At 45.6% G+C, this 26,505-nt stretch overlaps 1 protein-coding gene across 2 annotated transcripts in view; it reads left to right on the top strand.

Annotated features, from left to right (window-relative positions):
* flnbl (filamin B, like) overlaps nucleotides 1-26,505 on the top strand; it is a 45,709-nt gene that overhangs the window by 13,741 nt on the left and 5,463 nt on the right. The window contains exons 7-41 of one of the 2 annotated variants that reach the window (XM_058632144.1): nucleotides 50-124; nucleotides 201-363; nucleotides 1,118-1,318; nucleotides 1,403-1,540; nucleotides 1,959-2,085; nucleotides 2,271-2,407; nucleotides 3,563-3,756; nucleotides 4,005-4,118; nucleotides 4,826-4,969; nucleotides 10,117-10,240; nucleotides 12,621-12,781; nucleotides 13,111-13,201; nucleotides 13,360-13,514; nucleotides 14,036-14,153; nucleotides 14,255-14,334; nucleotides 14,573-14,758; nucleotides 15,237-15,551; nucleotides 16,221-16,332; nucleotides 16,866-17,060; nucleotides 17,141-17,314; nucleotides 18,513-18,675; nucleotides 18,770-18,930; nucleotides 19,044-19,335; nucleotides 19,529-19,682; nucleotides 20,066-20,255; nucleotides 20,327-20,574; nucleotides 21,187-21,270; nucleotides 21,998-22,100; nucleotides 22,235-22,375; nucleotides 23,169-23,300; nucleotides 23,460-23,633; nucleotides 24,229-24,387; nucleotides 24,505-24,708; nucleotides 24,877-25,029; nucleotides 25,145-25,267. In XM_058632144.1, coding sequence (XP_058488127.1) covers nucleotides 50-124; nucleotides 201-363; nucleotides 1,118-1,318; nucleotides 1,403-1,540; nucleotides 1,959-2,085; nucleotides 2,271-2,407; nucleotides 3,563-3,756; nucleotides 4,005-4,118; nucleotides 4,826-4,969; nucleotides 10,117-10,240; nucleotides 12,621-12,781; nucleotides 13,111-13,201; nucleotides 13,360-13,514; nucleotides 14,036-14,153; nucleotides 14,255-14,334; nucleotides 14,573-14,758; nucleotides 15,237-15,551; nucleotides 16,221-16,332; nucleotides 16,866-17,060; nucleotides 17,141-17,314; nucleotides 18,513-18,675; nucleotides 18,770-18,930; nucleotides 19,044-19,335; nucleotides 19,529-19,682; nucleotides 20,066-20,255; nucleotides 20,327-20,574; nucleotides 21,187-21,270; nucleotides 21,998-22,100; nucleotides 22,235-22,375; nucleotides 23,169-23,300; nucleotides 23,460-23,633; nucleotides 24,229-24,387; nucleotides 24,505-24,708; nucleotides 24,877-25,029; nucleotides 25,145-25,267 — 5,485 coding nt within the window. The remainder of the gene's footprint in view (nucleotides 1-49; nucleotides 125-200; nucleotides 364-1,117; nucleotides 1,319-1,402; nucleotides 1,541-1,958; nucleotides 2,086-2,270; nucleotides 2,408-3,562; nucleotides 3,757-4,004; nucleotides 4,119-4,825; nucleotides 4,970-10,116; nucleotides 10,241-12,620; nucleotides 12,782-13,110; nucleotides 13,202-13,359; nucleotides 13,515-14,035; nucleotides 14,154-14,254; nucleotides 14,335-14,572; nucleotides 14,759-15,236; nucleotides 15,552-16,220; nucleotides 16,333-16,865; nucleotides 17,061-17,140; nucleotides 17,315-18,512; nucleotides 18,676-18,769; nucleotides 18,931-19,043; nucleotides 19,336-19,528; nucleotides 19,683-20,065; nucleotides 20,256-20,326; nucleotides 20,575-21,186; nucleotides 21,271-21,997; nucleotides 22,101-22,234; nucleotides 22,376-23,168; nucleotides 23,301-23,459; nucleotides 23,634-24,228; nucleotides 24,388-24,504; nucleotides 24,709-24,876; nucleotides 25,030-25,144; nucleotides 25,268-26,505) is intronic. The other variant, XM_058632145.1, reaches the window with a different exon arrangement.

Below are 26,505 nucleotides of genomic sequence, written 5' to 3'. Positions count from 1 at the left end.
TGTATTTGTCTGATGCGATGTCTGAGACGCCCCTTTGTTTGTCCATCAGCTGAAGGCGGAGCCTAACGAGGGCAAGAAGACGTACAGCGTCACCTACGTTCCTCAGGTCACGGGCGTTCACAAGGTAAAAGACGCTAAAAATGAGTTATCGTCGTTTTGGAGAAAGTTTGTTGAGGTGTGTTTGTTATTTGGTTTCCTAGGTTACGGTGCTGTTCGCAGGGCAACAGATTCCCAAGAGTCCGTTTGAGGTGGGCGTGGACAAAGCGCTGGGCGACGCCTCCAAGGTCACCGTCAAAGGCCCGGGAATCGAACCTGTGGGCAACGTTGCCAACAAAGCCACGCACTTTGACATCTACACCGCAGGTGACGGCTCGCTGCACCCCGGTGTCACGTACTGGACCTTTAAACGACAAAAACGCTGCCAGATCAGCTGTAAAGATTTAGCATGTTAAAAGGTCGACAGCACGACTCAGTCACGCTGTTTCACCACAGTCAACACGTTTTTATCCAAAGACACTTACAATAGTATGTGTAGATTTTGGAATTATAAGTAATTTTTGTGATTATAAATAGATTTTGGAATTATAAATAGATTTTGAAATTATAAATAGATTTTTAAAATTATGAAGAGGTTTGAGATTATGAGTAGATCTTGGAATTATGAGTAGATTTGGGGATTATGAGTAGATTTTGGGATTATGAGTAATTTTTGGGATTATAAATAGATTCTGGAATTATGAGTAGATTCTGGAATTATGAGTAGATTTTGGGATTAGGAGTAGATTTTGGGATTAGGAGTAGATTTTGGGATTAGGAGTAGATTTTGGAATTATAAATAATTAATAGTAAATAATGGGATTATAAAAAACAAGTCTTACTTTTCTTTTTGTGTGAACCAGAATTTGGTGGGAGCGACTGTTAAACATAACATAATAAAACATAATAATCACAATTGTTTAAATGATTACTCATTGACTTGAAACAAATGTAATTTATTGACGTTTTCAAAAGAACCTTTTGAATAAAAGATATTTTGGCTGTGAAAAAATATTGCGATTTTGATAGAATTGCAACTGATTGTTCAGCCGTATTCTCTGGACGTTGCGTGTCTGTGCAGGTGCCGGCACCGGAGACGTGACGGCCATGATCCGAGATCCACAGGGCCGCCAGAACAGCGTGGAGGTGATGATGGAGGACATGGGCGACAGCGTGTACCGCTGCACCTACAGGCCGACCCAGACCGGACAACACGCCGTCACCATCACCTTCGGAGGAGTGGGCGTTCCCAAGAGTCCGTTCAGCGTGGACGTGGGTCCTGGTGAGTCCTCTCAGCTTCCTCTTTTAAATTCGTGAAGTAAAACACGTGCCAGGAAACATCTTCTCACGCTTTGATCTTCCTCAGCCTGCGTTCCCGGGGCATGCAGGGCGACGGGGCGTGGCCTCCAGCCGAAGGGTCTGAGGGTGAAACAAGTCGGGGACTTTAAGGTGGACACGAGGACGGCCGGCAGCGGAGACCTGAAGGTTCTGGTGAAAGGACCCAGTAAGTTCAGTAAAGTTCTTCTTTTTATATAGTACCTGCTCTGACGAGGTTCCAGGCGAGCTGAGTCGATTCTTAAAATCAGGGTCCACACAGGTCCTGGAAAACCTGGAGAATGATTGAGCAATTTTCCAGTCATGGAAAACGCTGGAGTTATCCTGAAAATGATTGGGCCGTAGAATTGTCAGTTCCACCGTAAAGACCAGGACATGGGAGCAAAGTTACCACTTTATCCTGCACACGAGGGTCGTGGGCGGGGCTGTGTCCATCTCAGCGTACATAGGGCGAAAGGCGGAGTCACACAGATCGCCAAAGATGCAACAGTGTGGGAGTTACAGTAATGAGACGATCACATGACACATCCTGTGTGTGTGTGTGTGTGTGTGTGTGTGTGTGTGTGTGTGTGTGTGTGTGTGTTCAGAGGGCATGGAGGAGCCGGTAAAGCAGGTCTCTGGTCAGGACGGCGTCTTCTTCTATGAGTATCATCCCAACAGTCCTGGCAAACACACGGTCTCCATCACCTGGGGCGGTCAGCACATCCCAAAGAGGTGAGCTGTAAACTGTGTGTGTGTGTTGTCTAGCGTGACCTCAGCTCATGACCTCATCTAAGACAGAAGACCCTCCCTCTGAGGGGCGGGGCCACAGGGTGCTGATAGAAGTTCCACATTAAACTAACCCTTAAACCAATGACGTCGTCTAAACCTCCTCCTTTTTCATTCTTCTCTGTTTTCAGCCCGTTTGAGGTGTCAGTGAACGTGGAGGCGGGGCCTCAGCAGATCAGGGCGTGGGGTCCTGGTCTAGAAGGAGGCATTGTGGGTAAACCTGCCGCCTTTGTCGTCGAGTCCATCGGCAGTGATGTCGGAGTCCTGGGTGAGCATTTTATTCTTTATGACGGGAAATGGATTCAGATCAGAACAGATGTGAATGTCTGACACTGCTTTGTTGTCATGTGGCGTTCACGAGCGCGGGGCCGGCGTTCACGAGCGAGGGGGGCGGTGTTCACAAGCTAGCGGAGCGTTGTTCGCGAGTGGTGCGGCGTTCACGAGCAAGCGGGGCGTGGTTCACGAGCCAGCAGAGAGCGTTCACGAGCGAACGGAGCATTCATGAGCCAGCGGAGCGTCGCTCACGAGCCAGCGGAGCGTCGTTCACCAACCAGTGGAGCGGCGTTTACGAGCCAGTAGAGCGTTCACGAGCGAATGGAGCATTCACAGGCCAGCGGAGCGTCGTTCACGAGCGAATGGAAGGTTCACGAGCCAGCGGAGCGTCGTTCACGAGCCAGCGGAGCGTCGTTCACGAGCGAATGGAAGGTTTACGAGCGAATGGAGCGTTCACGAGCCAGCGGAGCGTCGTTCACGAGCCAGCGGAGCGTCGTTCACGAGCCAGCGGAGCGTCGTTCACGAGTGAATGGACGGTTCACGAGCGAATGGAGCGTTCGTGAGCCAGCAGAGCATCGTTCACGAGCGAATGGACCGTTCACGAGCGAATGGACGGTTCACGAGCGAATGGAGCGTTCACGAGCGAATGGAGCGTTCACGAGCCAGCGGAGCGTCGTTCACGAGCCAGCGGAGCGTCGTTCACGAGCCAGCGGAGCGTCGTTCACAAGCCAGCGGAGCGTCGTTCACAAGCCAGCGGAGCGTCGTTCACAAGCCAGCGGAGCGTCGTTCACAAGCCAGCGGAGCGGCGTTCACGAGCGAATGGAGCATACACGAGCCAGCGGAGCATCGTTCACGAGCGAATGGAAGATTCACAAGCCAGTGGAGCGTCGTTCACGAGCCAGCGGAGCGTCGTTCACGAGCGAATGGAGCATTCACGAGCCAGCGGAGCGTCGTTCACAAGCGAATGGAAGATTCACGAGCCAGCGGAGCGTCGTTCACGAGCCAGCGAAGCGTCGTTCACGAGCCAGCGGAGCATTGTTCACGAGCCAGCGGAGCGTCGTTCACGAGCCAGCGGTGCCATTTCCTGCCAGAGGGGGGCACTGCCTCTCTTGTGTGACATCAGCTGGATGTGACCTGACTGTTTGTTCAGGGTTCGCCATCGAGGGGCCGTCCCAGGCGAGGATCGAGTGCGAGGACCAGAACGATGGCTCGTGCGATGTCCGTTACTGGCCGACAGAACCCGGAGAGTATGCCGTGCACGTGACCTGTGACGAGGAGGACATCGAACACAGTCCCTTCATGGCCTCCATCGTCCCTGACGACAACGCCAGTGACCCACATCAGGTCAGAGACTGCAGTGCTGTTAAAGGGATAATTCAGGCTTTTTAGTTCGTTGTTGTATGAGTTAAAGAGACAATCACTGACAACATGACGGGAAAAGACTGATTTTAGCCTTAAATTAAAATCCCACTATGGTAACTGTGTGTGTGTGTGTGTCTCTCACAGTGAGACAAAGACGAGTTAAACATGTTTTTGTTTTATTTCAGTTGTTTCTGTCCCAGAATGATCGTCTGTGGCTTTTATGTTTGCAGGTTCAGGCGTTCGGGCCAGGACTGGAGAAGAGCGGCGTCCTGGTCAATCATCCTGCCGAGTTCACTGTCAACGCTAAGGATGCTGGGAAAGGACCGCTGAAGATCGCAGCTCAGGTTGGTTTCTCTGGTGTCAGGGTTGAGTTCAGTCGAGTTTCTATATGAGTCATGAACTCGGAGGTTTTAGCTCCTCGCTGCGCTGCACCTCGGGGCCTTTCCTCTCCTGCAGGTTTCTGCAGTTTTAATGAAGCCACTTTGGACAATTAAAGTATACGACCTCCATCTCAGAGCCGCTTCACTCTCGACACCTGAATGTAAACGTTAACTGCTAACTGTGCTAACTGCACTGACGTGAGTCGGCGTCATCATAAAACACTAAACTGTTAAATCACGACAAACAACACAACAGCACTCGTAACACACTGAAACTAAACATGTTTTCAGTGATTTTAAATGAAATGTCAAATATCTTTCAAATTTGAGAAACTCCATGAAGAGGCGGTCCTTTGTCGGTGAATAAATGCCCCGCCCTCTCACCATACACATGTATGTCTCTAATTCCTGTCTCAAAGTGAGGACATTTCCAGATTGTTAAAGATTGTTTTCCTTTAAAGCGGCTGTCAGTGATTTTAAATGAGTTGAAATCTGTGTCAAACATCTTAAAATTTGCTCGGTAAAGCTACGAGAACTTTTCATCCAATCACGAGGCAGAACTCCACAAAGAGGCGGTCTGTATGTCTGTGAATAAATGCCCCGCCCCCTCACCAAACACATCTCTTCTTCCTGTCTCATCATGTCTTAACTTTCCTCCTCTTGTCTGTCAGGACGCAGAGGGACTTCCCGTGGACGTGAAGGTGAGGAGTAAAGGGGAGGGGCTCTACTCCTGCTCCTACACGCCCACCTCGCCTCTCAAGCACACCGTGTCCGTCACCTGGGGCGGAGTCAGCGTCCCCAACAGTCCGTTCAGGGTAAGACACCAGTCACAGCGTCCTGTCGCGGTGGGAAGTGAAATCCCGGCCGAGCACAAACGTGCGGAGGTCGTTCGGACGGAAAGTTTAGTTAAAAGTGAGACGGTCGAAGTCGCCGCTGTGCGATCAGAGAAGAAGTTTACGACAGTGAGAAGCAAAACTAAGAAGCCGCTGATCATCATCACGACGTACACGGAGAAGAGATACGACACACACATGAGTCACATGACTCAGCTGTGAAGCGTTTGAAAAAAACTGATTTTTACTGTCTTCTGGAATTAGATTTGTGTCAATGTTTGGAAGACCCAAACAAAAGTCAACCAAAAAAATCAAAATACACAAACTAAAATATCAATTTAATCATTCAAACTATTCTATTTTATTTGTTTGAAAAAAGCCTTTTTTTGTTGTTTGCTCCAAATCTTGTGCGCTGTCATTCACTGGAACAACAAGTATCTAACGGTAGCCAATCAGCAGGCAGCGACCTAAGCCCCTCCCACGGACAGAATTACAAACAGAAGAACGCAAACGTGTTTCAAACCAGTTTTGTGGTTAATTTTTGTTTTGCTCCGTTCATGTGTTTGAAAATATCGACACAAATCTAATCATAAAGTTTAGCTTCAAACATTTCAATTTGAGAAGAGATTAAGATTAGATTATAACTAACTCTGTGAGAACTACTTTGATTATTATTTTTAATTCTTATTTGTAAACGTTAAGGTTTGTTATGAATGAATGAAGCACTCTTTAATCCCATGCTCTTGACTGAAAAAAAGCCACAATATGATCAAAGCTGTAATTCAAACGCGTTTTAAACAATTTTTCTTGTTACTAATAATTAATCGTGTCATGATTTTCCAAATCCTTGATTGGTTTGATTCTGGATTTTTAGATCACAATTCGATTCTGGACCCATTTTTCTCTCTGTGTCTTAGTTTAGTCCAGAATCATTTGTCTATCGTTTTATGTCATCGAGGACATTTCCAGAAAGTGAGGACATTTCCAGAAAGTGAGGACATTTCCAGAAAGTGAAGACATTACCAGAAAGGGAAGACATTTCCAGAAAGGCAGGACATTTCCAGAAAGTGAGGACATTTCCAGAAAGGCAGGACATTTCCAGAATAGGAAAGACATTTCCAGAAAAGGAAAGACATTTCCAGAAAGTGAGGATATTTCCAGAAAATGAGGACATTTCCAGAAAGGAAAGACATTTCCAGAAAGGCAGGACATTTCCAGAAAAGGAAAGACATTTCCAGAAAGGCAGGACATTTCCAGAAAGGGAAGACATTTTCAGAAAGTAAGGACATTTCCAGAAAGTAAAGATATTTCCAGAAAGTAAGGACATTCCTAGAAAGTGAGGACATTTCCAGAAGGGTATGACATTTCCAGAAAGTGAGGAAATTCCTAGAAAGGGAAGACATTTCCAGAAAGGCAGGACATTTCCAGAAAGTGAGGAAATTCCTAGAAAGTGAGGACATTTCCAGAAAGGGAAGATATTTCCAGAAAGTAGGGACATTTCCAGAAAGGCAGCACATTTCCAGAAAACAAAAGACATTTCCAGAAAAGGAAATACATTTCCAGAAAAGGAAAGACATTTCCAGAAAGGGTGTGGTGAAATGCTCAACTTGCTTTGCTTTGGAGGGGCGAGTGTGATGTTTGGACGTGTACTGATTGACACTTTTTCTTCACCACGTTGACTAACAGTCTTCTGTTTTTGTGTCTGTTATGTTGTCATGTGTCTGACTTTATCAGCTGTCTCTCCCCCCGTCGTCGTCGTCGTTGTTGTTTGAAGGCGTTTCAGGAGTTTTACAGTGTAATAAAAACGACTCATGAGAAAGTGCCACTGGGCCTCAGACACGTCTCTGCAGGAGCCCACAAACCGGTCTTTGTGCTGAGTCTGTCTGTCTGTCTGTCTGTCTGTCTGTTGTGGAAACGTCTGCAGAGAAGAAACCGTTGTTGCGTTTGTGTGTTTGTGACTGTGTGTGTGTCTGTGGTTTCTTAACGACACAATGTGACGAGTTTCACCGCTAACTTCAGGAGCTCTGTGTGTGAAAGTATCGTTGAAGCGTCCCTGTCCACGCAGAGCTCCTGAAGTGGTATTGTGTGGTAACTTAGACGCACTTTTCAGGGTCTTTCTTTGCACAAAACCTCACTGGACTTTGTGTGAAAGGAGCGATATGACCGGGGCAATCCGATGAAATCTACAGCAATTAGAAAACACATTGTGTGTTCCCACTAGCCACGCAGCAGGCTCCTCTGTATGGGAGTGGCTAAAAGTATGTGTGCAGGAAAAGCCCGATTCTTTTTCATCTTCTTTCTTAGGGCCAGTCGGTCCGTGATAAAATCCTCCTCACAGCAGGAACCATGCCCTGCTTTTGACCGCTCAGTATATTTCCATCCATCTTCTTCCACTTTATCCTCCACTTGAGTGTCACAGGGGGCGCTGTCACACCCACACACTGACACACTGTCAGTTTACCTCCTACCCAAATCTGCATGTTTTTGGAGTGTGCGAGGAAACCCACACACACACACACACACACACACACACAGGGAGAACACGTGACGACCTGCAGAAAGACCCTTGTTCTGACCCCGGGTCTTTAACCACAGCAGCAGCATCATGTGGCTCAGTCACTTTATCTGTAGACAATGGGATGGATTTGAGTTAAGGAAGAGCAACATACTTTTAAACTGGTCAGGTTGAGTCAGTGCTCGTCTATAAAGGGTGATGTCACTGCGATGACTCAGCAGACATGTTGTGATCAGCAGCAGCAGCAGCAGCAGCAGCAGCAGCAGCAGCAGCAGTTAACCTGAATGTGATGTTGATGGAAACACAGCATGGACGAGAACACACACAGTAGTTGTGTCGTCTGCTGCCGCGTTGTCGTGTTTTTTTTAATTTGGAGACAGCTGTTAAAGACAGAAGACACTTTCAGAGACGTTTCATGAACTTTGATCCACTGTTTAAAAGTAAATCATTAGTGCTGATTATATTTTGTGTTTGTAACCTTTAATCATCGTCTGCTCTAAACATCCAGAGTCAGTGATTTTCACAGTAAACTGCACTCAGAGGAAGTTAGGTTGGTTTTTCAAAATAAATGCTTGTGTTTAATGTAAAGGTTTTATGTGTTTGGTTTATTGTCGTGGCTTTAATGACGTGTGTTTTCCGTGTAAATGAGGATTCTTTCTTTGACGTAAACACGGAATCGTTTTCCCAGTTCATATCATGACTCTTATTATCACTTATTATCATGTGTGAACAAACACAATCATGTAACTTTCAGCTCAATTTTCATGTATTTCTTTCTCTTTTACCAAAAAATTAGAAAATGCAGATATTTTAACATTAACGTAAACCTGCAGAAAAATGAAATGTCAAAGAAAACTTTTCTTTTTAAAAAACAAACCGAATGTTTTTGTCTTTTAAATCAAATGTAATGTGTTAAAGGGGACTGCTGTCCCCGGGTTAGTTTTCTTATGATGATCCACATTAAAAACACATTGAAACACATGTGACATGTTCACATTAACATTCACTTCAAGTGAAGTATAAATATGGTGGCGTGATTATTCCCGTGCCATAAATCGAAATAAAGAACAAACACGGCTGATATGAACGTTTAAGGCTGCAATTATTTTCATAAACCTGGAAATGATGATGTTCTCAAATGTCTCGTTTTTGTCCACAAACCAAAGATGATTCACTTTGATTTTGGTTTCATGGAGCAAAGAAACCAGGAAATATTCACATTAAAGAAGCTGGAGAAAGATAGTCTCCAGTTTATTCATCAATCTGTTGTTGCGGGCCAGTTGTGGAATGATCAGTTTCAGAATTTTACTGTATTTGGCACGTGTGTTATTTCCTGATATTTAAACCTGTGAGAAATGTACATGTTTAAAAAAAATGATTTCAGTTTCTATACATATGTATGTGTATATGTGTATATATATATGTGTGTGTGTGTGTGTATATGTGTATATGTATGTATATATGTGTATATGTATGTATATATGTGTGTGTGTGTGTGTGTGTGTAAATATGTGTATATATATATATATACATACGTGTGTGTATATATACGTATGTATGTGTATATATACGTATGTATATGTATATATGTGTGTATATATATATGTGTGTGTGTATATATATATGTGTATATATGTGTGTGTATATATATGTGTATATATGTGTATATATGTGTGTATATATATATATATGTGTGTGTATATGTGTATATATGTATATATATATATATGTGTGTATATATGTATATATATATGTGTGTATATATGTGTGTATATATGTGTGTGTATATATATGTGTATGTGTATATATGTGTATATGTGTGTATATATATGTGTGTATATATATATATATATACATACATACATGTGTATATATACATATGTGTGTGTATATATATATACATACATGTGTATATATATATATTTGTGTGTGTATATATAAAATGTATGTGTATATGTGTATGTATATATGTATGTATATATATGTGTGTATGTATATATGTGTGTGTGTATATATATATATGTGTGTGTGTATATATATGTGTGTATATATGTATATATGTATGTGTGTATATGTATGTGTGTGTATGTATGTATATATGTGTATATATGTATATGTATATATGTGTATATGTATGTGTATATATATGTGTGTATATGTATGTGTATATATGTGTATGTGTATATATGTGTATGTGTGTATATGTATATGTGTATATATATGTGTGTATATGTGTATGTGTGTATATATGTGTATATGTATATACATATGTGTATATATGTATATGTGTATGTATATATGTATGTATGTGTGTATATATATGTGTGTGTATATATGTGTGTACATATATATGTGTGTATATATATATGTTTATATATGTGTATATGTATATATGTGTATATATATATATATGTTTATATATATGTATATATGTATATATATATATGTATGTATGTATGTATATATGTATATATATGTGTGTGTGTATATATCTAAGATGGAGCCCTGTGGTGCTCCACACTGGAAGTTACAAAAAACAGATGTGTGTGTGTGTGTGTGTGGCAACACCTTAAACGTGAACAGTAAGGATCGTCTGTCCTGTTGCTGTCTGTAGGTGAGCGTGGGTAAAGGCAGTCACCCCGACATGGTCAAGGTGTTCGGTCCTGGAGTCGACAGAAGTGGACTGAAGGCCAATGAGCCCACACACTTCACTGTGGACTGTTCAGGAGCTGGAGATGGTACATGCACACGCACACCACCCACTGCTGTGAATATACACAAACATTCAGCTTTTATTATCTGGGAGTGATTACAACACGCACGCACGCACACACGTACACACATAGGTCCGGGCATGTTGAAGCTATGATCTCATCCTGACAGGAAATTCATCTCACACACGTACGTACCCAGCCCCTAAAACCAGGTCTTAACCCTTTACAGACAAAACGTCCCCACAAAGATGGATTTGTATGTCACAAAGGAATAAATACAAGTACAGACAGACACACACACACACACACGCACGCACGCATTCTTGACAAGAATGCGTGTGTGTGTGTACAAGAATTTTCTGTACAAGAATTTCTTGTCCAGCATTCTTCGTGAGGACACTCATAGACTAGAACCCTTCAGTACCCTTAACATAAACCTAATCCTAACCCTGACCTACGGTGGCCCCGAAGAGTCCTCAGGGCCACCGTACTAACGGTTCTGAACCCACAAACGGAACATGACAAAATGTCCTCCCGATGTGAGAAAAACATGTTTGTAGATGTATGTGCGAGTACACACACACAGCTACACACAGCTTGTGCAGCTTATATTCTTAGCATAGCATTTTTGGGGGCATCCTTAAAAACAGAAAGAGGCGGGGTCCCACAGATCCAGAGAGATCAGATATATTCTGTCAATATTTTGCACGATCTCCGTGGACGTGAAGTGACGTTTGAATCCTCGTTCATGTGCGACGTCCGCGCTCTTTTGCCGCTGAGCTGTCACCTGATGATTGATTGATGGTGATCTGCTCCGTTGTTGTGTCGTTCCCGTCATTCTCTGGATTCCTCAGCTCGTATCTGTGGCGCACTTTAGTCCAGAACCTGCTCAGTATGTCAACTTTATTTCCAGAGCACAGTCAGAGCAGAACGAGAGCCAGTTAGCGAGTTATCGGGTTAGTGAGTTATCGAGTTAGTGAGTTAGCGAGTTTTTAATCCAGTTAGTACATTTTTAATCCAGTTAGCGAGTTATCGAGTTAGTGAGTTTTTAATCGAGTTAGCGAGTTTTGAATGGAGTTAGCGAGTTAGTGAGTTTTTAATCCAGTTAGCAAATTATCGAGTTAGCGAGTTTTTAATCCAGTTAGTGAGTTATCTAGTTAGTGAGTTAGCGAGTTTTTAATCAAGTTAGTGAGTTTTTAATCCAGTTAGTAAATTTTTAATCCAGTTAGCGAGTTTTTAATCCAGTTAGCGAGTTATCGAGTTAGTGAGTTTTTAATCGAGTTAGCGAGTTTTGAATGGAGTTAGCGAGTTAGTGAGTTTTTAATCCAGTTAGCAAATTATCGAGTTAGCGAGTTTTTAATCCAGTTAGTGAGTTATCTAGTTAGTGAGTTTTTAATCGAGTTATCGAGTAAGCAAGTTTTTAATCCAGGTAGCGAGTTTTTAAACCAGTTGGCGAGTTCTTAATCCAGTTAGCGAGGTCTCCTTCAGAAACTCCTGATGCAGCGAGGAGGGGAACACGTTATTCAAAAGGTTTGCTTCATTTCACAAAAGAGAGTGTGAAAAGTGTGAAAGCAAACTCTGAATGTTGCGAGTCCAGCCGAGACCATTAGGTGTGAAAACCACCGTAGTGTGTTTGTGATTGACGGACAGATGAACGAATTGCTGCTGTCCTCTGTGAGACGGACTCATTTTGTGATGCACCTCCAGAGTTTCTCCAGGTATTTCATGCATCTCCCTCGCCGAGTGAGTCACCTGTCTGTCAGACAGACAGACAGACAGGCAGGCAGACAGGCAGGCAGGCAGGCAGAGCTTTAGCTCCCTCTTGTGTCGTCACATTGAAAGCAACTTAATTCTGTCTCTCAAAAAGCAGATGGAAGGTGAAATAAAGTCCTGTGACTGTTGCAAAATGACACAAACGAGTGACTTGTAAAGCAGTTGTTTTGGGTGAAAGTGAATCATTAGAATCATTAGTTGACAGAACGGTTCAGTCACTGAAGTGAAATCCCAGTGAACGTGGTGACGATGGTGCCGTCTCTGAATCCTTCAGACTCCTCTGTGTTTGCTGAATGTTGCAGATGAACGTGAATGTTTTTAAGTCTTTTTCACTTTGATCTACAGTTGGACATTGTTGACATTGTTGCCTTTGACATCGCGCTCGTTCTTCAGTGACGACACTCTCTGACCAATCAGTGACCAATCATCAATGAGATTTTCTTATTTCGTGTAAAGTGGCCGTTAATATTTCAGATTTCTGTAACCGAGGCGAAAAAGGGAAGGACATACAGAAGGAGTCAAGGATGCAAAGGTTAAAGGAAAGGAAAAGGTCAAAGGAGGCAGTAATGGAACAACTCCTATAAAACAACACCTGACGTGTGTGTGTGTGTGTGTGTGTGTGTTGTTTCAGGTGATGTCAGCGTGGGTATTAAGTGCGACGCTAACATGGTCGGAGACAAAGAGGCCGACGTGGATTTCGACATCATCCCCAACGCGAACGACACATTCACGGTTAAATACGTCCCCCCTGCTGCTGGAAGAGTCACCGTCAAAGTCCTGTTCAATGACCACGTATGAGCACACTCACACACACACACACGTTGGACATTCATGACTTGAGGGGACATTGCATTGACTTACATTCATTTCCTGGAGACTTACTCTAACCTTAACCACAATTACTACTGGCCTAATCCTAATCCTGACCCTAACCCTAACCTCAACCTAACCTTAAAACATATCTTCACCTTAAAATGTAGTTATTTACATTGTGGGGAATTGATTTTTGTAATATAAAGATAAGATAATGTGACTGTGTGAACCCACAACATTAGTAATACCGGGACACACACATGCACACAAAGCGTTGAAATTCACCATGGATGTGTGTTTTCACACAGGAAGTTCCACAGAGTCCTTTCAGTGTAAAAGTTACTCCATCCCATGATGCTTCGAAGGTTAAAGCAGAAGGTCCTGGACTGGCTCGCACTGGTGAGGCACACACATGCACGCACACGCACACACACACACACACACACACACACACACACACACACACACACACACACACACACACACACACACACACATGCACGCACACGCACACACACACACACACACACGCGCTCTCTTTGCTTCTTCTCGTCCAGGTGTGGAGAGTGGAAAGCCGACTCATTTCACGGTGATAACTAAAGGAGCCGGTAAAGCAGCGCTCGACGTCTCCTTCTCCTCCGACGTCAAAGACTTTGACGTCATCGACAACTATGACTACTCCCACACCGTCAAATACACACCTGTGCACCAGGTAGGACAAAAGTCACGCGTGCAGCAGTGACCTTGTGTCAGAAAGACACCAACAAATAAAATATATTATCATTATTATTATTATTATTATTATTATTATTAGTATAGTTATTATTATTATCATTATTATTATTATCATTATCATTATTATATTATTATTGTTGTTGTTGTTGTTGTTGTTATTATTATCATTATTATTATTCTTATTATTATCATTATTAGTATTATTATAAGAATAATAAAATAAAAGAATAAACTGATTGTCAGGTTTTTGAAAATCGCCCTATATAGACGTGGGTCATTGAAAGTGCTTGAATTTTGTGCCATAAAGAAGTGAAGTTGATATTTAGACAAACGTTCCTACTGGTCCTTGAAATCCTTGAAAGTTTGTGAATTTGAAAAAAAATAAAAAATTTCAAGGCCAATGTCCCCTCCAGGGTTCCCACAGGTCCTTGAGGACCCTTGAGGACTGCACTCACACAGCCAGTGTGTACTTGAGTAATGCTCCCCGTGTGTCAACAGGGGGAGACGTCAGTCATGGTGAAGTTTGGAGGAGATCCCGTCCCCAAGAGTCCGTTCACTGTCGCAGTCGCTGCACCTCTGGACCTCAGCAAGGTCACCGTGGACAACCTGAGTGGACGTAAGGACATGTTGGGACATGTTAGGACCAAGTATCTGTTGTGTTTTAATGGAAGCTTCTACGAGAGTTGAGATGACACTAATGAGACGACGGGTTTTCAGGAGTGGAGGTGGATCAGGAACAGCAGTTCATGGTTGACACCAAGGGTGCAGGAGGTCAAGGTCACCTGGAGGTGGCGGTGGTGAGTGTCTGTGATTTCTTGAAGAACACGTTCACGTCTTTATCTCACTGTAAACGTTGTAAACCACTCACTCTCCCACACCAAAGCCCACAGAGAAAATCAGTGATGTTAGCTGCTGGTCCTCTGCTGCCTCGTGTGGTCACTTGGCAGCAGTGGACTAGCAGCTCGTGTGTGTGTGTGTGTGTGCGTGTGTGTGTCAGACTAAAGTCGATTGATTCCGCGTTGCTTGTGTTTGCAGCTGAGTCCTGATCAGAGAGCTCTTCCCTGTAAGGCGGAGCCTCAGTCCACAGACGCACACGTCACATTGGTTCGTTACACGCCGACAGAGGAGGGCGTTCACGCCGTCCACGTGTCCTATGATGGACACGCCGTCCCTGGGAGTCCCTTCCCTGTGGAGGCTCAGCTTCCTCCAGATCCAAGCAAGGTAACGTCGCCACCACCTGCTCCATAAAGTTACTGCAGCTTCACTCCTGTGTATAAAAAACACATTATAGATTACAGTCGAACTCCATCTAATGTAATCTCATATAATAAAATCTAATCGCCTTTCATCTAATGTAATCAAATATTCTGTCATTTCATCTAATCTCAGTAAATCACCTGTCCAGTGAACTGTTGGACAGATATGAGATTAACAGATTAAAAAAATGACAGATTTAAGGTGGAATTTCTACGACTTTTACTTTTAAAACAAAATAATCTTCTGACGCAACGACTCATGTTATTGTCCCTCTGTCCTCTGTCTGTCTTCTCCCTGTCCTTCCTCTGTTCTCCCTCTGTCCTCCCTCTGTCCTCTCTCTGTCTTCGCTCTGTCCTCTCTCTGCCTTCTCTCTGTCCTCCGTCTGTCCTGTCTGTCCTCCGTCTGTCCTCCGTCTGTCCTCCGTCTGTCCTCTGTCTGTCAGGTGAAGGCCTTCGGTCCTGGTCTGAGTGGAGGTTTGGTGGGGGACCCGGCAGAGTTCACTATCGACACTAAAGGGGCGGGGACTGGAGGTCTGGGTCTGACGGTGGAAGGTCCGACCGAGGCCAAGATCGAGTGTTCGGACAACGGCGACGGTACCTGCTCCGTGTCGTACCTGCCCACCGAGCCTGGAGAATACCTGGTCAACATCCTGTTTGAGGAGGTCCACATCCCGGGCTCGCCCTTCAGAGCCGGCATCCAGATGCCCTTTGACCCCTCAAAGGTGGAGGCCTCGGGGTCGGGCCTGAAAAGAGCAAAGGTGGGTACGACGATAACTTAAGGGGGGGGGAGGGCGTGTCATTTATGACGGAGGGCGGGACTGGGTGTGTTCAGTTCAGTCCACGTTCAGGATGAGAAGTCGTTAAATGTATCTTGGGCTAGCCACTGTTAGCCACTGTTAGCAATACCGATGGATAACAGCATCGAAACGTGTACAGATTAAGATTAAATCGTACGATGTGTACGACTGATTTACTGTGACACGAATACGACACAGGTGAAAAACCGTAAAAGTAGCTTTTTCTTTAGGTGAGTGTGTATGTACATGTGTAGATATATGTATGTATGTATACGTGTGTGTGTGTATGTATGTATATATGTATGTATGTATATATATATATATATATATATATATATATGCATATACGTGTGTGTGTCACACATTTCTGAGACATTGGTGAAAACAGATGAAATTGTGAGGTACTGTATTTGATCAAATAAAGAAAACAAAAGTGCTCACTAGCGCCCCCTCATGTGAAACCTGGTGCCACAAAGCCAAGACCGACTTCCACCTAAATGTATAAGACTTGTCGTTGTTGGGGTCGTGGTGGACACGTGAAGGTGATCACACGGTCCCGCTCATTCCAGAGGGGGTGTGGCCACTGCTCCCGCCGGTGTCCCGTGTGATCCAGTTTCCTTGTCTCTGCAGGTTGGGGAGACCAGTGTGGTGAATGTGGACTGTTCTCGGGCCGGACCGGGTCAGCTGACCCTGGAGGCTGTGCCGGACTCGACCAGTCCCACCGGCACTACACCAGGCTCAGGTCCATACACACACACACACACACACACACACACACACAGCTGAGTTCTGGTTCCAGACATACACAGAGATTATATTAGTCCTGGACCCTCTCTTATATTCCTTTCATTTTGTTATTAGTAATAAGTTATTCAACAGTTTTATCAACTATCTTATTAATTTAAGTGCTTGTTAAATAATGTAAATAATGTTCTTATTTAGAGTTCATTTTAATCGCTTACTTGATATTAACAACAACTACAACAATATCTAAATGATAAAGTTGTTTCGTTATCTCACTGTGGTCACTTTGAGTTAAGTCTGAATTAAATATTTCAAACACTGAAGAGACAAAATCAGACATTTGAACTTAGTGATGGTGTGTGTGTGTGTGTCACAGTGAGATAAAGACGTGATGAAGATGTGACGTCGATATCGACTTAAACTGACTGATTTTTAAGTGGATAATATTGTGTTTGTTTGAAAAGAGAAGAACTCACAGTGATGAGTTTGTGCTGCTGCTGTCACACAAAGTTGTTTGGTGTAAAACTCCAGGTGTGAGAGCGGAGGTGGTGGACAACAAAGACGGGACCTACACCGCAACCTACGTCCCTCTGACCTCAGGCATGTACACGCTGCTGCTCAAGTACGGCGGCAAACCTGTGCCCGGTTTCCCTGCCAAGGTGATGGTGGATCCTGCTGTGGACACGTCCACAGTCACAGTGTTTGGACCAGGAGTGGACGGACAAGGTGCAGTGTGCTCCGTCTGTCGCTGTGTCACTGTCAACCAACAAATGAATCAACACTCGCTCTCTCTGCGCTTGTTTCAGCCGTTTACAGAGAAGCCACCACAGCGTTCACGGTCGACGCCCACGCTCTGGCGCGGCGAGGGGGAGACCACGTGAAGACGGAGGTCAGGAATCCGTCTGGAGCGCTGACGGACTGTCAGGTGACGGACAAAGGCGACGGGACCTACAGCGTGGAGTACACTCCTTTTGAGAACGGTACGTTCAAGTGCGGCTCGACTGAACAAAAGAAACCCGGTGTCATGATGCGTTCAGCTGTCGCCGCAGCGACAAACCCCAGAAACCACGAAATCATCATTCCACTGGTCAGCATTTAAAGTCAAAATATCAGCTGTTCAAGGGACGAGGAAAGTTTCTAGGTGGAAAATAATGTTTTTCTCGTATCATTTACACAAAAATTTACTAGAGAAATTCAACATGTTAGTGATTATTTCTTGATCATTTAAAGTCAGTCTCATGTCTCTCCTTTAAAACCTACCATTAAAACAAGTGTTTCTGTCATTTTCAGCTTCTTAAATGTGAATATTTTCTACTTTCTGTCATTTTTCAGCTTCTTAAAAGTGAATATTTTCTACTTTCTGTAATTTTTCAGCTTCTTAAAAGTGAATATTTTCTACTTTCGGTCATTTTTCAGCTTCTTAAATGTAAATATTTTCTACTTTCTGTCATTTTTCAGCTTTTTAAATGTGAATATTTTCTACTTTCTGTCATTTTTCAGCTTCTTAAATGTGAATATTTTCTACTTTCTGTCATTTTTCAGCTTCTTAAATGTGAATATTTTCTACTTTCTGTAATTTTTCAGCTTCTTAAATGTGAATATTTTCTACTTTCTGTCATTTTTCAGCTTCTTAAATGTGAATATTTTCTACTTTCTGTCATTTTTCAGCTTCTTAAATGTGAATATTTTTCTACTTTCTGTCATTTTTCAGTTTCTTAAATGTGAATATTTTCTACTTTCTGTCATTTTTTAGCTTCTTAAATGTGAATATTTCTACTTTCTGTCATTTTTCAGCTTCTTAAATGTGAATATTTTCTACTTTCTGTCATTTCTCAGCTTTTTAAATGTGAATATTTTCTACTTTCTGTCATTTTTCAGCTTCTTATATGTGAATATTTTCTACTTTCTGTCATTTTTCAGTTTCTTAAATGTGAATATTTTCTACTTTCTGTCATTTTTCAGCTTCTTAAATGTAAATATTTTCTACTTTCTGTCATTTTTCAGCTTTTTAAATGTGAATATTTTCTACTTTCTGTCATTTTTCAGCTTCTTAAATGTGAATATTTTCTACTTTGTCATTTTTCAGCTTCTTAAATGTGTTTCTTGTTGTTTGTTTAAACAACAAACCTCTCTGGCAGAAAGTGTATGATCACCTTTGTGTCCTGCTCTGTATTTCAGGCGTCCACAGTGTCCAGGTTCTCTATGACGACACTCCCGTCCCTAAGAGCCCGTTTAAAGTGTCTGTGTCAGAGGGATGTGACCCCTGCAGGGTGGTGGCCTCTGGCCCTGGGCTCCAACAAGCCCTGACCGACAAGCCCAACAAGTTCAACATCATCACCAGGTACTGTTTGTGTCTCTTCTCGTGCTCAGTAACATTTTTCTTCATTTTTCTTGTCATGAAACAAGTCTGACTTGTGTCTCAACCACTGGAGCAGAGGGGCAGGTATCGGCGGCCTGGGCATCACAGTGGAGGGTCCGTCTGAGTCAAAGATGTCCTGCAAAGACAACAAAGACGGCAGCTGCAGCGTGGAGTATGTTCCTTTCACGCCGGGACTCTACGACGTCAACATCACCTATGGAGGAGAACACGTGCCCGGTCAGATCTGAACCTGCTCTGTGCTGATCGCAAAAAATATATATATATATCATTTTATTGTTGGCTTTAATTTGAAATATTCATCAGTGTTGGTAAATGTTTCCTCTCCCCAGGAAGTCCATTTAAGGTTCCAGTGAAGGATGTGGTGGACTCCACCAAGGTCAAAGTCACCGGTCCTGGTGTCGGCTTAGGGGTTCGCTGCAATATCCCACAATCCTTCACGGTTGACTGCAGGAAGGCGGGCGTGGCCCCGCTGTCTGTGGCCGTCAACGGCACCAAAGGCGTCACCGAGCCCGTGGAGGTGAAGGACAACGGGGACGGGACTCACACCGTGTCCTACACGCCGTCTGTGGAGGGACCGTACTCTGTGGCCGTCAAGTATGCAGAGGAGGACGTCCCCCGCAGGTATGCTGCAGTACTGCACCACACGGGGACGCAGAGAGTTCAGATGAGATCACATTTAATCTAGAATATTCACATTTAAGAAGCTGAGTGGTGTGTGTGAGAGTGATTTTCTCTCTGGACTTTGGTGTGGCAGAGTGAGTGGTTTTCAAACTTGAGTTTCCTATTGGAAAAGTAACTCTTCTGTCTTTTTTAGTCCCTTTAAGTTCCGGGTGTTGCCCACTCATGATGCCAGTAAAGTGCGAGCCAGTGGCCCCGGGCTTACCAGCGGCGTCGCCGCCAGCTTCCCTGTGGAGTTCAACATCGACGCCAAGGACGCAGGCCAAGGTCAACTGAGTGTGCTCATCACGGTCAGTGTTTAAGATGCAGCCAAAACATGCGTCAGCTCATTATGATCATTATAATTAAAGCAATAGCAATTATACAATTATATTTGACAACACATTTCAACACATCTGAATTTATATCAGGTTTATATCAGGTTTAGATCAGGTTTATATCAGGTTTAGATCAGGTTTAGATCAGGGTTAGATCAGGTTTATATCAGGTTTATATCAGGTTTAGATCAGGTTTAGATCAGGTTTAGATCAGGTTTAGATCAGGTTTAGATCAGGTTTTATTCCCCAGACCTCAAACGGACGATGTTTTGTCCACAAAAGAAAGTTGAAGCTGAAAAATGACAGAAAGTAGAAAATATTCATGAATCAATAAAACAGTCCTATTTGCCCATCAGGACCAGGACGGCAGACCGAAGCAGCCCAGTATCCATGACAACGAGGACGGCACATACACCGTGTCTTACATCCCAGATCGCACAGGTCGCTACACCATCGTCATAAAGTACGGCGGTGACGACATCCCCGCCTCGCCTTACAGAGTCCGCGCCGCGGCGACCGGAGACGCCAGCAAGTGCACGGTCACGGGTACGTGGTCGCCGACGACACCTTTGAATAAAGCAAATAAAAAAAATGCTAACACCGCGCTCTCCGCTCAGGCTCCGGCGTGGGCCCCACGGTGGCCATCGGCGAGGAGCTGGGCCTGGTGGTGAACGCCAAGGGGGCGGGGAAAGGGAAGGTGTGCTGCGTGGTGGTTCAGCCCGACGGCAGCGAGGCGGAGGCCGACGTGATGGAGAACGACGACGGGACCTTTGACATCTTCTACACGGCTGCAGCGCCGGGAAACTACGTCATCTACGTGCGATTTGGAGGCGAGAACGTCCCACGCAGTCCCTTCAACGTCATGGTGAGAGACGGAGGGAGGGAGGGATGGAGGGAGGGAGACTCTTCATCCTTCCTTTGGTGTGGGAGAGTGAGTGAAAGTGACAAACTTCACTTTCCTGTTTGTAAAGTGAAGTTTTTCACTTTCACTCACTCTCCCACACCAAACCTCACAGAGAAAATCAGTGATTTTAACATCCCAGCGCACACACACACAGGAGCTGTGGATCCTCTGCTGCCTCCATCACTCCGTTCAAATGTCAGATTTTTACAGTTCGGCTTCTAAAATATTTCAGTGACACAAAGTGACCACACGAGGCAGCAGAGGAGTCACAGTGAAGGTTCACGGTCACAGTGAAGGTTCACGGTCACAGTGAAGGTTCACGGTCACAGTGAAGGTTCACGGTCACAGTGAAGGTCCACAGTCACAGTGAAGGTCCACAGTCACAGTGAAGGTCCACAGTGGTTCACACAAACACAAACCTGCTCTGTCGACACAATAACTGCTTTTTAATTTTCTACCTTTTAGGTGAGAGATGATTTACCCATGATGCAACAGCAGAGTCCAGTGTGTGTGTGTGTGTGTGTGTGTGTGTGTGTGTGTATGTGTGGTCACATGTTAATGTTGTGTCCTCAGGCTACTGATGAGGTACCCATGATGCAACAGCAGATGTCCCAGCAGCAACAGGCCACTCCCCCTGGAGTAGGCTTTCAGCCCTGGGTACCTACACACACACACACACACACACACACACACACACAAACACACACTCACACACATACACACACACACACTCACACACATACACATACACACACTCACCTACACACTCACACACGCACACACACGCGCAGTGCTCCTCTCTGTTGCAGGTGACTGGCTGCTGGTTAAAATCCTGACCCATCCTCCCCCTGTCTCTCTCTCTCTCTCTCTGTCTCTCTCTCTGTCTCTCTCTCTCTCTCTCTGTCTCTCACTCTGTCTGTCTCTATGTCTGTCTGTCTGTATCTCTATCTCTCTGTCTGTCTCTCTCTCTGTCTGTCTCTATGTCTGTCTGTCTGTCTCTCTATCTCTATGTCTATCTGTCTCTCTCTGTCTCTATCTGTCTGTCTGTCTGTCTCTCTGTCTGTCTGTCTGTCTCTCGCTCTCTCACCCGCTTCACTCCATTGTCCCATCAAACAGCAGACGTGTTGCAGAAGTCGTTGCTATGGTTACGGGTTTTCTTCCTCAGTGCGCTCTTCATCGCTGTGGCTGATCATCAACTCATCATCATCATTTTCCTCCTCCCGCTCCATCGCTCCTCTCCTCCACTTCCCAGGATCCCCCGGTGTGGGCGGGGCTTGATCGCAGCAGCATGTTTCCTGCTTTGCTTTTTTTTTTGCTTTTTTTTTTTAAACTAAACTTTGTTAAAGTGTGTGTGTGTGTATGTGTGTGTGTGTGTCGCCTCCAGGTGACAGAGAACTACGAGCCAATCAGCAGCAGCGTCAACGGAAGCGGCTTCAAACCATTTGACATGGTGATCCCGTTCTCCTTCAGGAAAGGACAAATCACAGGTGAGACAGCAGACGCTCAACCTGGAGAGGAGACAGGGTCCTAAAATGTCCTCACTTTCCTCCAACTGTCCTAAAATGTCCTCACTTTCCCAAAGTGTCCTAAAATGTCCTCACTTTGTGTGTGTGTGTGTCAGGTGAGGTTCTCATGCCCTCAGGACAATCAGCTGAGCCTCTGATCACAGATAATCTGGACGGGACGGTCACAGTGCAGTACTCACCTACTGAGGCTGGTCTGCACGAGATGCACATCAAGTACAACGGCACACACATCCCAGGTTAGCACACACACACGCACACACATCCCAGGTTAGCACACACACACACACACACACACATCCCAGGTTAGCACACGCACACACATCCCAGGTTAGCACACACACACACACACACACACATCCCAGGTTAGCACACACACACACACACACACACACATCCCAGGTTAGCACACACACACACATCCCAGGTTAGCACACACACACACACACACACACACACACACACCCCAGGTTAGCACACACACACACACACACACACACATCCCAGGTTAGCACACACACACACACATCCCAGGTTAGCACAGACACACACACACATCCCAGGTTAGCACACACGCACACACACACACCATAGGTTAGCACACACACACGCACACACATCCCAGGTTAGCACACACACACACACACACACACATCCCAGGTTAGCACACACGCACACACACACACCATAGGTTAGCACACACACACGCACACACATCCCAGGTTAGCACACACACACACACACACATCCCAGGTTAGCACACACACACATACCATAAGTTAGCACACACACATCCCAGGTTAGCACACACACACACACACACATCCCAGGTTAGCACACACACACATACCATAAGTTAGCACACACACATCCCAGGTTAGCACACACACACACACACACACACACACATCCCAGGTTAGCACACACACACACACACACATCCCAGGTTAGCACACAAAGCTCATAAATCAGCCTCAGACAAAGTCACATGACTCCACCATGACTCAGACTGATGTAGACCTGGTCTTGTAGAGTCTCCTCTTCAGTTCTACGTGAACCACGTCAGCAGCAGCTCCAACGTCACGGCCTACGGTCCTGGTCTGAGCTACGGCGTCGCCAACAAGACCGCCACCTTCACCGTCTACACAGAGGACGCTTCTGAAGGTAGGACAGAGGGGGAGGGACACGGAGACAGGGGTGGGATGACGGAGACAGACAGACGGAGACAGACAGAGGGACGAGGAGACGTTCAGAGTCATTTACTGACCTTAAAGACAAACATGTTGAGATTCCTCTCACTGTAAGTCGGCGTCGTGTGCCCAGGTGGACTGGACCTGGCCATCGAGGGTCCGTCCAAAGCTGAGATCAGCTGTGTGGACAACAAGGACGGGACGTGCAGCGTCAGTTACCTGCCCACTCTGCCCGGAGACTACAACATCCTGGTCAAGTACAACGACGCTCACATCGCCGGCAGCCCGTTCACCGCCAGGGTCACCGGTCAGTGTCTGCACACACAGGAAGTCAAACCCAGGAACATGTGTTTTATATTCTCACAATGTCATCACAACACGTCTTTGTCTCACCGTGAGACGCAAGTCTGTAAAGCACTCACTCTCCCACACCAAAGTCCACAGAGAAAACCAGTGATTTTAACATCACACACACACACACACACAAACACACACACACACACACACACTGCTGCCTCCATCACTAGATTCAAATGTCTGATTTTGTTAATTCAGCATTAAAAATCCTTCAGATTAACCTCAGTGACACAAAGTGACCACACGAGGCAGCAGAGGACCAGCAGGTAAAATCACTGAGGTTTGGAGTGAGTGAGTGAGTATTACTAATGTCTTACTTGTCTTCCTTGTGGGGACGTAAATGACTACATTTTAAGGTGAAGATATGTTTTAAGGTTAGGTTGAGGTTAGAGTTAGGATTAGGGTTAGGATTAGGCCAGTAGTAATTGTGGTTGAGATTAGAGTAAGTCTCCAGGAAATGATTGCAAGTCAATGCAATGTCCCCTCAAGACATGAATGTCCAACGTGTGTGTGTGTGTGTGTGTGTGTGTGTGTGTGTCTTTTAGAGGACAACCAGCGTCGTTCTCATGTCAAACTGGGCTCAGCAGCAGATTTCTCTCTGGATATAAATGAGACGGACCTCAGTGTGCTGACCGCCAGCATCCGGGCGCCGTCTGGCCGCGATGAGCCCTGTCTGCTGAAGAGGATGGCCAACAACCATATTGGTAACACACACACACACACACACGCACACGCACACGCACACACACACACTTCAAAGTGATTAAAATGACAGAAAATCCGAATACTGGAGTTTATTCCATCTCCTCCTCCTCCCCCAGGAATCTCCTTCATCCCCCGGGAGGTGGGCGAACACCAGGTCAGCATCCTGAAGAACGGTCGCCACGTCGCCAACAGCCCCATCACCATCATGGTCGTCCAATCAGAGATCGGCGACGCCAGCCGAGTTAAAGCGCACGGCGACGGCCTCGTCCAGGGAACCACGTTCAACAACGCCAGCTTTGTGGTGGACACGCGGGAGGCCGGTGAGTGCAGCGCGTCACACACACACACACACACACACACACACACACACAGTGAGTGAGTGAGTGAGTGTTTCCATTGTAATGATAATATTTTGACTTTAAATGACGTGATAAGAGTGCGGCGGTCGTCACTGAGCCCGCGTGAGTGTGACGTTTCTGGGTGTTCAGGTTACGGCGGCCTGGCTTTGTCCATCGAAGGTCCGAGTAAAGTGGACATCCAGACGGAGGACGTGGAGGACGGGACGTGCGGCGTCACCTACTGTCCCACCGAGCCCGGGAACTACATCGTCTCCATCCGCTTCTCGGAGGAACACGTTCCAGGTAACACAGGGGTGAGACGGAGGCTGGAAGAGCACGGGACTTAACGAAGGATCGAGGGTGAACACGTGTGTGTGTGTGTGTGTGTGTGTGTGCGTGTGTGTGTGTGTGTCCACAGGAAGTCCGTTCACAGTCCGGGTGACGGGCGAGGGTCGTATCCGCGAGAGCATCACTCGACGCCAGAGGGCGGCGTCTGTCGCCAGTGTGGGGAGTGTGTGTGACCTCAGCCTGAAGATACCAGGTACGCACGCACGCACGCACGCACACACACACACACACTGAGTTCAAATGTTCAGACATTTTGTCACTTAGGCTCAGAATGACGTCAGTGACACAAAGTGACCACATGAGGCAGCAGAGGAGCAGCAGCTCCTGTAAAACCACTGATTTCCTCTCTGGACTTTGGTGTGGGAGAGTGAGTGGTTCTGTCCCCGCTGGCAACAGCTGAAGTGTTTCCTCTGTGTCCTGTCTTCTCATTGTCCTCTCGTCTTTCCTTCCTTCTGTCTCACCCGCCTTCTCTTTCTGTATTTTATCACCTCCATATTCTCCTTCCTCTCTGCTCCTGTCCTCTTCGCCCATCCCCCCCTCCTTGTCCTCCTCTTCCTCTCTCCATCCTCTCACCTCCCCCCCCGGTCATCCTCCTCTTCCTCCAGTCAGCTGGTTCCTGCTGGTCTTGTCTCGGCAGCTTCTCTCTTACCCCTCTTCCTCCTTCTGCTCCTGCTGCTCCCTCTGGTGGTCTGGAGGATCCAGCGGGGGCGTGGTCCGGGACCGTAGCCTCTCACCTGGGCGTGTCCGCCTCATCTCCGGCCTCTCTGGTTTAATACTCACAGGCAGAGAGAAGGAAGCCAAGGGTGTTTGGGTCGTCGACGCCCGCCGCTCTGTGGGCGGAGCTCGGGTGGAGGGTGTGTTTTAGAGCGTGAAGGAAAGCTTCACTGCTCATCTGTCCATGTTTAAGTTAACGGGATAAGTGAGGTGAATGTATGAGGAACACAACAGGACATTTGTGGTGGACACGTGAGAGACGCACACAGGTGTGATCTGAGACACACACACACACAGGGTGGGGACATCAGAAAAAACCCAAAATCATTCAGTTAATGCAACTACGATCTCTACGTCACATGATCACGTCTTTATCTCACTGTTAGAAAGACGTTTGTAAACCACTCACTCTCTCACACACACACACACACACGCTCACTCACTCTCACACACACTCACTCACACACTCACTCTCTCGCACACGCACACATGCACACTCACTCACTCACTCACTCACTCACTCACTCACTCACTCACTCACTCTCTCACACTCACTCACTCACACACACACTCACACTGATTTTTAAGAATTCGGCTTTTAAAATCCTCAATTCATATTGACCTCAGTGACACAAAGTGACCACATGAGGCAGCAGAGGAGCAGCAGCTAAAATCACTGATTTCCTCTCTGGACTTTGGTGTGTGAGAGAGTGTGTG

The sequence above is a fragment of the Solea solea genome, chromosome 6 (assembly GCF_958295425.1).
Source record: "Solea solea chromosome 6, fSolSol10.1, whole genome shotgun sequence".
NCBI classification, from domain to species: domain Eukaryota; kingdom Metazoa; phylum Chordata; class Actinopteri; order Pleuronectiformes; family Soleidae; genus Solea; species Solea solea.
This window is presented reverse-complemented; position numbering and strand designations above follow the sequence as displayed.